We start from the raw sequence: 13,108 nt of genomic DNA on the forward strand, positions 1-13,108 counted from the left end.
GGGGGAGATGGAGAAATGGATGAGTGCAAGAAGTGCTGAGGAGAGGGAGGCAAGGGGCCCACCAAGCCCTCCGGGACAGAACCGCAGAAGGAACAGGAAACTCTGAAAAAACGAGGAATGTTAAAGCTGCCATCCTGGCATGGGGAGGGTGGGGGGGGTCGGAGGGTGTGTGAGAAGAGGACTGCCTTTTGCCACCTGTTCTCTGCAGCCGATAAAATCCAACTTCGAACCCCCAAAAAACTACTGAATGAACATGGTGCCCTGATCCTTTCTGGAAGGCTGAACATGGAGCACTGATTATCAGTACATGAGACTCTGAAACTCCATATACGCCTGGGCGCCCCTGTGGTCGTCCCTGCGAGCCTGGGGCCCACCCGTACTCTGCGCGTGGAGCCACAGGCCAGCTCCCCTCACCAGGCCTCACATTGCTGCTCAAGAACGTTTGCCTATTTTAGTAGAAGAAGGACGTTTAATCAGAAAGGGTAAGGGAGAGAGAAATAAGATTAAAGAGACGGAAAAACAACAGGGACAGAGAGAAACCGAATGGGACTCAGAGAAAGATGTAAAAAGAATAGAAAGAGAAACAAGCAGAAGCCTACGCAATGAGAGCCCATGGGCACCATCTAGCGACACAACAACGGGAGAGGCTGACTGCTTGCTGCAGAGACGGGCTAGCGCTGGAGCAGAAGTGCAATTAGGCGGGTCTGCCTACGAAAAGATGCCGGCCCAGAGCACATCTAAAGAAACTAAACCAGGAGCGATGATGCACGCTGCTGAATGTAATGAAGCGCGCGCGTGAAAGCTCATTAGAAAGAAAAAGAAAACAAGCATTGGCCACGCGGCAGTAAAAGTAACGCCGCGCAGCCGTAAAAGCGAAAGTCATCGCGATCGCTCTGAAAGCAAAAGTCATCGCGATGACGTGCTAAAGCATGAGTTCTCAAAGTGTTGCTGAAGGCTAGCGCTAGGCCAGCCAGCAGCACTGTGAAAACTCACCTCCAAAATGTCTCTCCGAGCCAGCGCATGCGCTGGGCTCAGTGAGACCTAAAAATGGAGTACAAATAATTTTTAAAAGGGGAGTTTTGGTGGTCTCCCCAATAAAGATTTTTTTTAAATTTTAAATATTTGGAAAAAAAGGAGGGAGGTGTTGATGAGTCACTCCCATAAAAATAATCTTCATTTAAATTGTGTTAAACCTTCGCACACTGTCCAACAGAACTCTTCTCAGAGGCAAACAAGTAATTCCTTAGAGAATCAACATTAGGTGCTGTGTTTAACAACCAAGAACAGCTACATAAGAAAACATAATATCCCCACCAATTAATCAAAACACTTGAAGGTCTACCGTTGGCTGTCAGCCTTTCAGTTTGTCAATGTATGTTTTGACATGGTTTTTTGAAAACTTTATTGTTGGTCGAGCTACCAGTCCCTAAACAATAGGAAGAAAATTTCTAAAGTAAAAATATAGTTTGTTCTTAAAATACACACATTACCATATTACTCCCTGGCACTGGGGGAAAGTACTTTGTGTGCAGTTGTGCTCCTTGCAAAAGCGCAGTGAAGTAAGCCAAGGTCTGAAGTGGGCTGACCTATTCCTCTATGTTTTATGCTGTTGTGGGTGGAAGAAAATGTAAATGAAGCTAAAAGAGCCGCTATCAATAATATATTTGTATATTTTTAATAAAAAGGTCTTTGCTGATGCTAGACCAAAAAAGGGTTTTTTAATACAAGGCATAAAATAAAAATAGGGACAGGATGTTCAGTAGATGAAAATGTATGATTGAAAAATTAAAAATCTTCATAGCGAATATGAAGCAATACAAATAAACTGTCACAGTTGCAACAAAGATCAGTAGTTCTATAATGCAGAAGTTTATATCAGTATCGATACTATACAATAGCTGTGTAACAAGATTAGTCAGTAGTCATCAAGCCAAGGGTGTTCACAGAGGCCAGAAAGGCAGTGGAAAAGTGTTTTCTCATTGAAGCAGGCTGTCTTTCTATTGGGTTTTGTATGTGTTCTGACATGAACGCAGCCACTTCTGCAGGTTCCAGAATTTTCATACAGTTGTATTTTTACATTTAGACTTTTCAGATACTTCATAATTCCTGAGAAGAGTTGTTGGAAGATTCCTTCCACTGCAACCATTTCCTTCCTTCAGCTTGATTTATGTTCACGAGTTCCTTTTGATGAAGGTTCGCTTGGGTTAGCAGACTTCGCTGGTTTCAGAATTCCACAGGTTCTAAAGACACTCTGGCTACTTCAGCTATCCAATTTCTTCAGCATACAGCTTCTATCCCAGCTGAGGTTTACTGAATTGTCCCAATTCAGGAAGGTCATGGAACATAGTTATGCCAGAGCAGCTAATTCAGTGCTTCTCCAAGTTCATGCCAAAAGCTAGAGCAGCTAATTCAGTGCTTCTCTAAAAAATAGTATGCTGCCTCCTTGCTTCCAACAGGAGGAGATGTGTGAATTTGTACAATGTGCTTGCCTCTCTGTAATTTTAAAATGGCATCCGAGGCGATTCAGACAACAGGGAGTCCTACTCCGTGCACTCTATTCTGAATCTCTTGCTCACCCAATTAAACTTTCCTGTCGGCTCTCTCAAAAATACTCAATGTGCCCAAAGTGTCTTTCAGTGTCCTCCTTTGTCTTCTTAACTAACCAGTTTTCTCAGCATAGAGGAGCATCATTTTCAGCTCACCTGCCTACTGACCTCTATCAAAGCACCAGATCAGAACCTCTTCTACCTGGTCCTTTACCAGGATTTTCATGTTGCTCTCCACTGCCCCCCCCCCCCGCCCTACTGGTCTACAATGTCTTGGTTCAGCTTGGGTCATCAGTCCATGTAGATTTTCTTATATTTGCCAACATGGAACAGGAACTTGTAGATTGAGAGGCAGAACAGATTTTCCTGCCTCCACATCCCATTTCTTGCTTCAGGCATCAATCAGGAAATGGGCTGCTCCCCCTTACAGAGCACCAGTAACTGCAGAGAAGGACAGCCTGGACATGTTTTAACTGTCCATCAATTTGAGAGGAAAATGGCAAATTGGGGGTTTTTGAAGTACCAATAAGAAACCAATTAGATAGTGACTCTGGCAAAGCATTCTGAGTTACCCCATGGCCTACTTTCTTGTAATTCAATAGCTCAATGCACCACTGAATGTATCCCAATGAGTTTCCTCCTCTCATCCAAAACCAGCCTCCACCTTTCAGTTTTGCCAAGTTCCTTTCAAATGCATTCTAACCTCATATGGGATTCTGTCCATGAAATCAATGTATAGCACAGAAGTACCTTAGAGTCTGTTGAATCCTGATCTTAGATAGAGTCAAGTGCTAACAGAGACTTTCAGATTCTCCAATGACAGATTTACATCCCCTTGTCATCTTGTGTCTGTTCCCCAGGGCATGGTAAAATGATCTTGTCGTCCCTGTGCTGGCAGAGACTGTGTTGTGGGTGGTAAATAGTGTGTTCCTTCTTTCCAAAGCAAAATGCTTCATCAATTCATTAAGCCACTTTAATAGTTCCAATGCAAGTAATAATCCCTATTTCGTATTTTGTAACATAAATATTTTGTGTCCAGTTAAACAAGAGATCTGACCTATTCATGCTACCCCACCTATAGAATCAGAATATGGTTTCATCAGCTGCCACCAGTAGCTTAAGTCCTACCAAACTGTATGACAGCTATATGAGGATGAACAAATAAGTTTTCTTTTCTTCAACAGCCTCATATTGGTCCAGTTGCAGTCAAACAGCACAACCTTTCCATTTACTCTAGTCTTACAATGAACACACTATTCATCTTCGTACTCTCCTTGTCCTTTAGTTTGAACCTAGCGCCACAAATTCTGTATATGCTTAGATAAGCAAGTGATGCACTAAGAAGAAATAAACTTCACAGTTTTAAGCAGAGGAGAAGGCCATGAAACTATTTGATCAAATATGTGCCAGAGTAGAAGTAACCTCTATGTAGGTTCAAGTAAAAAAGCATAGCGGATCATATCGGGCAAGAGGTGTCTGTGAAGTTGTATTTTCAAATTACGTGTCCCACTTGCTTACCGCAAAAAGGAAGACACGGGAAGCTTGCAGTGTAGCAACTATCCTGGATTTTTTAAAAGGCTGCGACAAATAATCCAGAAGCAGCATGGTAAGTTAAAGAACAAGGAAGCACATACCATAGAACTCCTGGAACAGTTTCTCCCTCAGGAACATTGTCAATAAGTGAGGAGACTTAAAAAATCTACCCATGAAACTAGTACTATGCTGTCTCTTGCCTCTGCGTTTCTCAGATTTCACATGTGTTGCATTTATTGGAAAATTATAATGTGCAAGCCTAGCTTGAAAAGCATTAAAATGCTGTGTATCATTTGGAAAATGTATGATTGACGTTCATATACCAAATAAGTGATGGATTCTGTTTTGTTTTAGCCAATAGTTGAAATCAGTCTGAGTGTTCCTTAAAGAGATGCATTTCCAATTCAGTTGTAATGCAGATGACAAAAAAGTGGATCTGATCTGCTGTGGAATATTATGCCATTGTCTAGATGCAGAGCTTTAGTAGGATTGTTTTCAGTACTTTCTGTTTTTAAACTTCCTGATCTCCAATCTGGCTATCTCATAGCTTCATGTTTTACAATGGCCTGTTTTTCAGACACAGAGAAAGATATTTATTGGTTGTTACTGCCTTAGAGATGACAAATTTGATATTTAACATGATGTGGGTATTTAATTATGGCGGAGTCATATAGACATGTTGCTTAGAAATGTGATCATTCTATTGGTGCCATGGAACATGCTGCTTCAAAATGTACATTTGAGTGTACAATTTTATCTTTTGAAACAGTGACTACAAAGAAGGCTGTACAACTTTTTCTGATGTGGGTTTTGCAGGATTAGTTGATGCTCATGATGAATCTATGCATCTGAGTTTGTTTGGAGCTGTTGATAATTAGAAGAAACTCTGTCTTTGAGGTTTTCAGCTTCAGTTAGGAACCCAAAAATTACTTTTGAATAAAGGCAAGGCAAGCTGGCTGAAGATGTTTATGGAGAGCTTTGTTAACGTTTTAGTACATTTTGATCTTGTGGTTAGCTAGGAATTCTTCAAAATCCTTCATGCATCACCAGGGAGAGGACATATATATGAAATATTTTGGTATACTCTGTATGCTACTAGTGACCGCTGGCATAAGGAGGTGTTCTTCTGAATGAATTGAAGCACTATGAGAGGTTATAGAAGGTATATTGTAAGGTGGTGTTGTGTTGTCAGATTCCATGCATGTTGGTACAATATTAATCATGCTGCATCAATTCCATGCTGCATCATGTACTAAAGCCTCATTGATAGGCATGTAGAATTTGGTATTGATATGATTCTGCAAATGAAGGTTAATTCTTATATTTATTATCTTTCACAAGAAAGACTGATGTATGGTGGACTGGTAATAGGAGATAGTGTCAAGGTTAGCCTATGCGAGTGAGTGATTATGATAAGCAACAATGTGAGTACCATTTCTAAGTCATGAGTGATAGGATGTCATTTTCACAAGTGGTTGCTAGGAGGCATTGAGGATATCTGTTTGAGTGCTTGAAGGTGATCCACTTAAGTTTGTTATGTGAATCAGCTGCAGCAGTAGTAGTTGAATGCTCAGTGTTGGTGATGTGGAGTGTGATTTTGTTGATCCTTTTTTCAGTGAGGAATTGTTTGATGGTATTTCATTTGCCCAGATGAGTGAGATGTAGGATTGAAACAGTGTTCAAAGAGTGCCCGGCTTTTGGTTCCTTCTTTGGTGAAGGATGAGTAATGGATTAGTAACTTTGGTTGAGGTTTTATTGTGAGAAACATTGTGATTTTAGTCTCTTAAAGGCATCTTGGGGTGCAGCATTTCTTTTCTTGGTTGCTGGTTTGCTGTTTGTTGACTTCTTAGTGGGAAAAGGTTTAAGTTTCATAATATATGGTTTGAGTTTTATGTTGTGTTTCAGGGTGTAGTTGAATATGTCTCAAATGGACTTGGACTTAGCTGGGGTTTGGTTGTGGGTGCAAAAGCTATGAGGTCCTTAAAGGTTCAGTACTGTTGTATATTTGGCTTTACTTTGCTGAGGTAGGGAAATGGATGTGGTTTGATGAATAAGGATGAATATAGTGTTGGTGTTAGATAGTCACTTTCCAACATCCATATCTTCATTCTTTTGTGCTTTTCCTTGTAAAGGTTTACAAAGAAGATCTACCTCAGCTCAAAGAGCAGTGCAAAGAAAAGCATCGGAATGCAACCTTGAAGAGGAGAGAAGCTGCCCCACTAAATAGCATCCGGTTGCACTTTGTCCATGGGTAAGAAAGTGTTTTATTTACTTACTATTATGAACATTTTTAAAGCATAGGGGTAGTCAGAGAGAGAAAGAGACACTGTGTGCGTGTGTGTGTGTGCACATGCTTGTAACTAGACATTGCCAAATTGTATGGTGTCACCATCAAGGAATGTCTGAATCTAAGAAACTGAGCCACTCTGGCCTGGTCAAAAGACTGTCAACTCTCATAAAGAACATTAAACATTTTTCTGAAAAACCAATACTAAGAGCATAATGTCTGTGATGCATGAAAAACCATAACTGTTATGGCATTTTATCTGTGTACTAATGGGGTACAGTGTATCCCGGCTTAATATGAATTACTTGTGATGTAGCATTAAATTAATCATTTTGAGTTGGTGGAGTGGAATCCCCACAACAATTCAGCAGGGTTTCCTCTGTACCAAACTTGGAGTATGTCTGCCTCATTTATGGTGGATAAATCACCTGGTTTATAGCAGTGGAGCCTCAAATGGCTCTTTTTCGACGTCCTAATAATAGAAAGAAACCAATGGGTGGAACCTGATTACAGAGCTCATGAAGGCATTATGAAACCTTCTTTCATCTCTGTGAATTGGAAACTGATATCTTTTTTAATAGGGTCAGCATGGTGTAAGAATAGATGGAAAAACATAGTCCAGATTCAATTTACTGTCATCTACCCTATGGCAGAACTTAGAAGAACGTTGTGTGGTGCACCCTGTCAGTACATAACAAGGATTTCCTGCAGAAATTGAAAATATGGGATATGGTTGAAATCAAATGACATAGCATGAAAACAAGGTTTGCGGGAGCGGGGTCAAAACAACATGGATTGCTGCTTAACAAAGCACCTTACCTTCTCTGCAACCACCACTCTAGACGAGTTGGGATCTTACAACACAGTGGGCAATGATTTCTCACCATGTGAAGAGAAGGCTACAGCCTCCTCTGACTTGTTAGTCTTGTGGTCCTCCTGCCAGGATCTAAATGACCCATTTTGTTCTGCAGGCATCAATAATTCTATGTGCAATACTTAAGCTTGCACATTGAGAAAAAGGATTCCCTTATGAAACATGTTTAAAGTGTCAGGTAGCTGTGAAACCCTCTGTGTAATTATTCTCCAACCATTGAGGACTTCAGCTCCAAAAGTTGGCATCTGCTGCTCGTAATACACATCACTCTTGGAGTTGTTAAATAGATAGTTTTATTTTTGTAGAATGCATGTCTGTCTGCATATCTTTTCACTAATCTATTTCTGACAAATTACATTTGTAACAGTAAATTGGCGGAAATTACATTGGATAAGTCCTACTTGCTTTGATAACCATCAGAAGTTAAAAAAAAAGTCTAGATTTGGTTCACTGAAGGCCCTCTGTTCCCAGCCTTTGCCAGCTTCTATTGTAGGTCCACAAGAAGCCTTACTATTACAACTTTCAGCTCGATAAAACACAACAAAAAGATCACTAAAACTTAGAAAGATCTCACCCAAGAACTCAGAACAGCTAAACAAGACAGCAAACAGTTGGAGAGGAAATGGCGTTTCAGCAAGGACCCCTCCAACAGGGCAGTCTTCAAGACTTCCCTCAACCACTGCCACGCCTGCTGTGGGCAATAAAGAAGACAGCCCTTGCTGCACGAATCAAAACCAGCACCAACAACACCAAGGAACTTTACAACTTTGTTATGGAATTCTCCAACCCGGCTGCCAGCGAAAACAACATCGCACCCTCACAGGAGCTGTGTGACAACCTCCCCCCACTCTTTTCCATGACAAGAACGCAACCATATACATAATTGTACCTCAAATCAACTGAAAGAAACACTTTACTACTCATTTCATCATTTCATACTCAATACCAGAAACCATCTACGAGGTTTATGACACGGTTTGCATATGGGCAATTTCTGCATACTCGTAGAAATTGCAAATGTTGCAAGTATTACTTCTGTGAGACAGTTATTTTGGCTCAAAGACTACTGGTGAGGGGTTACCCAAAACATTTGATATCGAAATCCTTGAAACATACATGGTACTGCCCCAAAGGCCCTTTGCTCACTCCCAAAGATAAAAGATCAAATAAGCCAATACCTTTTCTATCCTATTTTTGTCCTATAGGCAATATGAGAAGTCAAATAATTAAAAAGAATTGGAATATACTTTGATTTCATGATCTCTTCTTTTTTGATCCCCCTCATTTTCCATATAAAAGGGGACATAATTTGGGTGACCACCTGGTACATGCCGTGACGTGGACTCAAAGACACATCTAATACCCATTCTATCACTGAGACCTGGGGTTTACGCCGTTATTCGGTCATTACAAATGTCAGAACTGCTCAGTTTGGCCAGAGATTTTAAACATGGTACAATAGCTTATTCGTTAAAACAATTTATTAACTGCAGATCTACTAATGTGGTATATACCCATTTGGTGCCTCTTGAACATTGGGCAAACTGCCCATATGAATAAGACTCGCATTATCCAAGACCTGCATCCGTTGTGGCACTGAGAACGCTCCCCCTTGTTAAACATTTCTCTATCCATAAACACTCTGAAAAGGATTTTGGTCTGGCAAGTTATTGAACAACCATGGCTGCCAATTAGTGGTGGTATCCTGTCTCATTTGCTCACCTGTTGTGAATGCAGTTGGATATCTAAATATGATAAATGTGTATTGAGTCCACTGTCATTGATTATCATACGGTGGCTTTCTTTCAAAAGAAATAGCCATAGACAAACATGCTTAAAAGACAAGCTTCAGTCCGTGTTTTGTTTCTGCATCTTTCCAATTCTGTGTGTTTGTAAGCTGTGACTGTGAGCATGTTAAATGCTGGTGGTTCTGAAAGCTCGGCTCAGAAAGGATAACAGACTTCTCCTAAAACCAGCTCCCTTTTGTTTGATTCCTATTATGGGCTCATCTTATTTCAATTCAAAATATGTTCCATTGTATTGTATTGTATCATAGACTTGTATGGCGCAGACTGTCACCCTACGGGTATCCTGGCACTTCGACTTAACAGGTGACACCAGCAAAACAGAAATCCTATCTGCAAAGTAGAGAGCTCGTTTTACTCATTCCTAGGGAAGAGCCAGGTCTTTAAGCTTTTTCTGTAGAGAAGTAGGGAATTAGATTGTCTAATACTCTGGGGCAGATCATTCCAGAGGCGAGAAGCTGCTACTCCAAATGCTCTGCCTCCCATCCTGGTCTTCTTAAATCTGGTAGCAGTTACCAGATTTGCACTGGAAGAACGAAGGTTTCTCCCAGGATTATACCAGGTGAGTTTCTCCTGCAGAGGTACTGGGCCCAGACCATTTACTGCCTGAAGACAGTACAGAGAGACTTAAACTGAATTCTCTCCTTAATGGGTAGCCAATGAAGGTACATTAGAGCCAGCGTCATTGAGGATCTACGCTGCCTTTTTAACACCAGTTTTGCTGCTATAGACTGGACTCTCTGTGCAATTTCTGTAGTACTGATTGTGGTGCTCCCAGGTACAGAGAATTGCAGTAGTCCAGTCAGGGCCGGCTTTAGGGCGGTGCGACCTGTGCCACCGCACCGGGTGCTGGCTTCCTGGGGGCGCTGTGTTTGAAAGTTTATTATGCTTTTGAAGCACCTGCTGCAGTGTTTCTTTCCCCCGGCAATTACCAGGCCTCACATAAATGTCAAGATAACTCGTGTGATTAATTATCTTCCTGGAGAGAGATCAGCATTTTCTATAGTTGAGGTTTTGACTTAGGTGAAGTTAGTGCAGGGGTTATTATGCCTGCTGCAAAGAACGTGTACCAAGTAGATTACAGAGTGCGTATGATGTAAACAGATCAGCAGGTTGCTGCTTTCAAAAGAGGCCTCCTTTTGTTACTTACAATTTATAACTTAAAGTCCTAATATAGAATAGTGAGCTATTAACTTTCATCCTAGAACTGCATATACACTGCAAAGTATACATTATTAGAACATTGATTAATGTTGCAAGAAGGGTTAATTTGGCTAGAAATCGATTCTTATTATTTAAGAAAACTCCCAACTATGCTGTTTCTTTTTCGACTGAGTTTGTGCTTCTCCACACCAAGCACTCTTAAACTATACTGCCTACCAGTATGGATGACATGTGACTCCTACACTTTTAGTCCTTTGGCTTATGTAACATTTCCTACACACTGATTTACACGCGTATGATTGATTGTCTCTGTGTAATGTGCGTGTGATGCAAAGTGCTCGGACACCCTACACTGGTATGAGTGGCGCTATATAACTAATTCAATGCATCTGAGAGAGTGGTTATGGAGACTTGGTCACTGTTAAAGGGTGATAGTGAGAGAATCCGTGGTGGAGGTGGTCATTGGGTGGGGGGGGTGCCAACAAACATTGTCGCACAGGGCGCCACCAGCACTAAAGCCGGCCCTGAGTCCAGTCGGCTCAAAATTATACTCCTCACTACAAGAGGTCTGGTGGCACTAGGCAGTAGTGGGAGAATCTGGTGAAGTGCTCTTAGCAAGGAGAAGCTGATACTAACCATTTTATTGGCTTGTGACTCCATTTGGAGGCTGTCCTCTATTGAGACCCCTAGGTTACACACTATTTTAACTGGAACCAGTGGTTTGTCCTTAGGAGTGAGTCTGAACTCCAGCGGCAGGTACCAAGACATTTTGGCCGTGGAGCAGTACACAACCTCAGTTTTTTCTCCATTAAATTGTAGGGAGTTTATCCTAAGCCAGTTGGAGGTCTGTTGCATACACTCCTGGAAAGTGTTTATAGTCACTGCTTGATTCCCTGATATTTGTAATGATATATGTAACCAGGGGAACTCAATGGACTGACGTTGCCATGCATACCAGCAAAGCCGTTTTAAACCTATAATGTTGAAGAAAGATTTGATGCATGTATGAGGAATTTTTGGACATGTCTGTCAAGCACCATGTGAGGAAAGCACATACACTACCATTTGGTTAACATACACGACATACAACTGACGTAATCCATTTGGGCATATTTTCCTTTGGACGCATTTTATTGTTAAGCTGTGTTGCACTTTGGCACCGTCATGGTTCACAAAACAATAGAATATAAAAATTGCTGAGGCCAGTGGCACTATACAGGTCAAAGAAAGACTTTAAATTGTTTATAAACTAAAAATGTGCTAATTAGCCTCTGGATTTTTGGATGGATGGATGGTAAATCTTTATATAGTGTGTTATGAGTATGTTATGAGTAGATGGTAAATGGATGGATGATGGGTATGTGTGTGGAATACGGGTGGGTTGAGTGAATCGGTGTTGATTGCATGTTTAAAGGATGGATGTTCCAGTCTATCAATCAATCACTGATCTTTATTTGACCAAATTAATGATCATAAAAGTAAACATAATAAATACAGAGTTCATAGTTATAGCAGAAATAAAACAAGAAAAATACAATCATTCAAATCTTAAAATAAAAAGCACAGCAAACAAAGCACCTCATTTATAATTTGAACGTTTTACAACGCATAATTTTTCTTTAGCTTCATAGCTGCAATAATGTAACTAAGTACAGTGCAACAAATTTCTGGGACAGCCAAGGATTGCAGGTAACCCAGGCCTTCTTTAAACAATGTAACGTGCTTGGGCAAAATAATTAGACGTAAAAACCAAACTCTTAACGAGCGGTACAAAGTGCAAAACAACATAAAGTGCCTGTAGATTGGGTAGAGACAGCATCACAAGGGCAATGAGAAAGCGAAGCAACACAGAAACCAGTCAGGCGGAAGGCAACTAAATGATGGACCAAATTTAATCGTAGCCCTCAAGTAAAATCAATGCTCTGAATTAAAAGACCATGTTAAATACATTTTTGTGTTTGGGGCAGTCGTGGCCAGCATGGCTTGCGGGTGGGCGTGGGTTGCAAGGGGAGTCACTGAGGGGATCGTGCGCGCGGGATGAGGGGTCAGAATTTTACATTTAAAAAAAGTTCTTACCTCGACTTGGGTCCCGCGACTTCTGTGCTCCTGCTCTCCTGTCTGACAGGAATAGGAAGCAGGCAGCCAGGCTCCCTCCCCTGACCAATCACAATGCTGCAATGCAGCATTGTGATTGGTCTGAGAGCTGTGACATGGGGCTCAGCCAGGGGCAGGAGGGGTGGGCATGTTCTCCATGCAGGCTGCAATGCAGCCTGTATGAAGAAGGGGAAAGTGCGCAAGACTGGTTTGGGCGGTCCTAGAGGGACGACCAAACAGTCACTGCGCAGTTAGGAGTGGGCAAACAATTCCTCCCCTGCCCGGAGAGTAGAGCGGCCCCGCCCACCCCTCCACCACAAAGCAGCAGGACATGAAACATAAAATGACAATAACTCTAAGTTATTGTCATTTTATGTTTCTTACTGCTTAAAAGCAGTTGGAGGACACTCCTCCGCCATAGCGGAGGAGCCTCCCCTGGTCTGGAGTATTAAAAGTTTGCATATAACTAGTAATTAAACTTGATCTGAGATACTTTTCAATTCTGATCTGTTCTCTTTGGGAAGCAAAGATCTCTTTAACCCTCTCTTTAGTCTGGGTGCCTATACCTTCGGGAGAATTGAAGCGTACCCTCAGGCCTAGATTATGGAAGGCATTTTTAACATAAGCCAGTCATGGAATAGCAGACATATTATCAAGATTTGAACAATCCTTTAAAACTTCCCTCGAAAAGCCAGCCCTAGCAGTGCTCCATAACTTCACCCTAAGTAGTAATGGAGCTATACCAATAAAATCCTCCAGAAATCCCAGTTCCAATTCTGCATGTGTAACAAAACTTGGAATAGAT

General features: G+C 41.4%; 1 protein-coding gene across 1 annotated transcript in view; it reads left to right on the plus strand.

Moving 5' to 3' along the window:
- Positions 1-13,108, plus strand: part of EML5 (EMAP like 5) — a 1,456,757-nt gene that overhangs the window by 753,630 nt on the left and 690,019 nt on the right. Inside the window, exon 13 of the mRNA XM_085626574.1 lies at positions 6,212-6,330. Coding sequence (XP_085482700.1) covers positions 6,212-6,330 — 119 coding nt within the window. The remainder of the gene's footprint in view (positions 1-6,211; positions 6,331-13,108) is intronic.

The sequence above is a fragment of the Triturus cristatus genome, chromosome 9 (assembly GCF_964204655.1).
Source record: "Triturus cristatus chromosome 9, aTriCri1.1, whole genome shotgun sequence".
NCBI classification, from domain to species: Eukaryota; Metazoa; Chordata; class Amphibia; order Caudata; family Salamandridae; genus Triturus; species Triturus cristatus.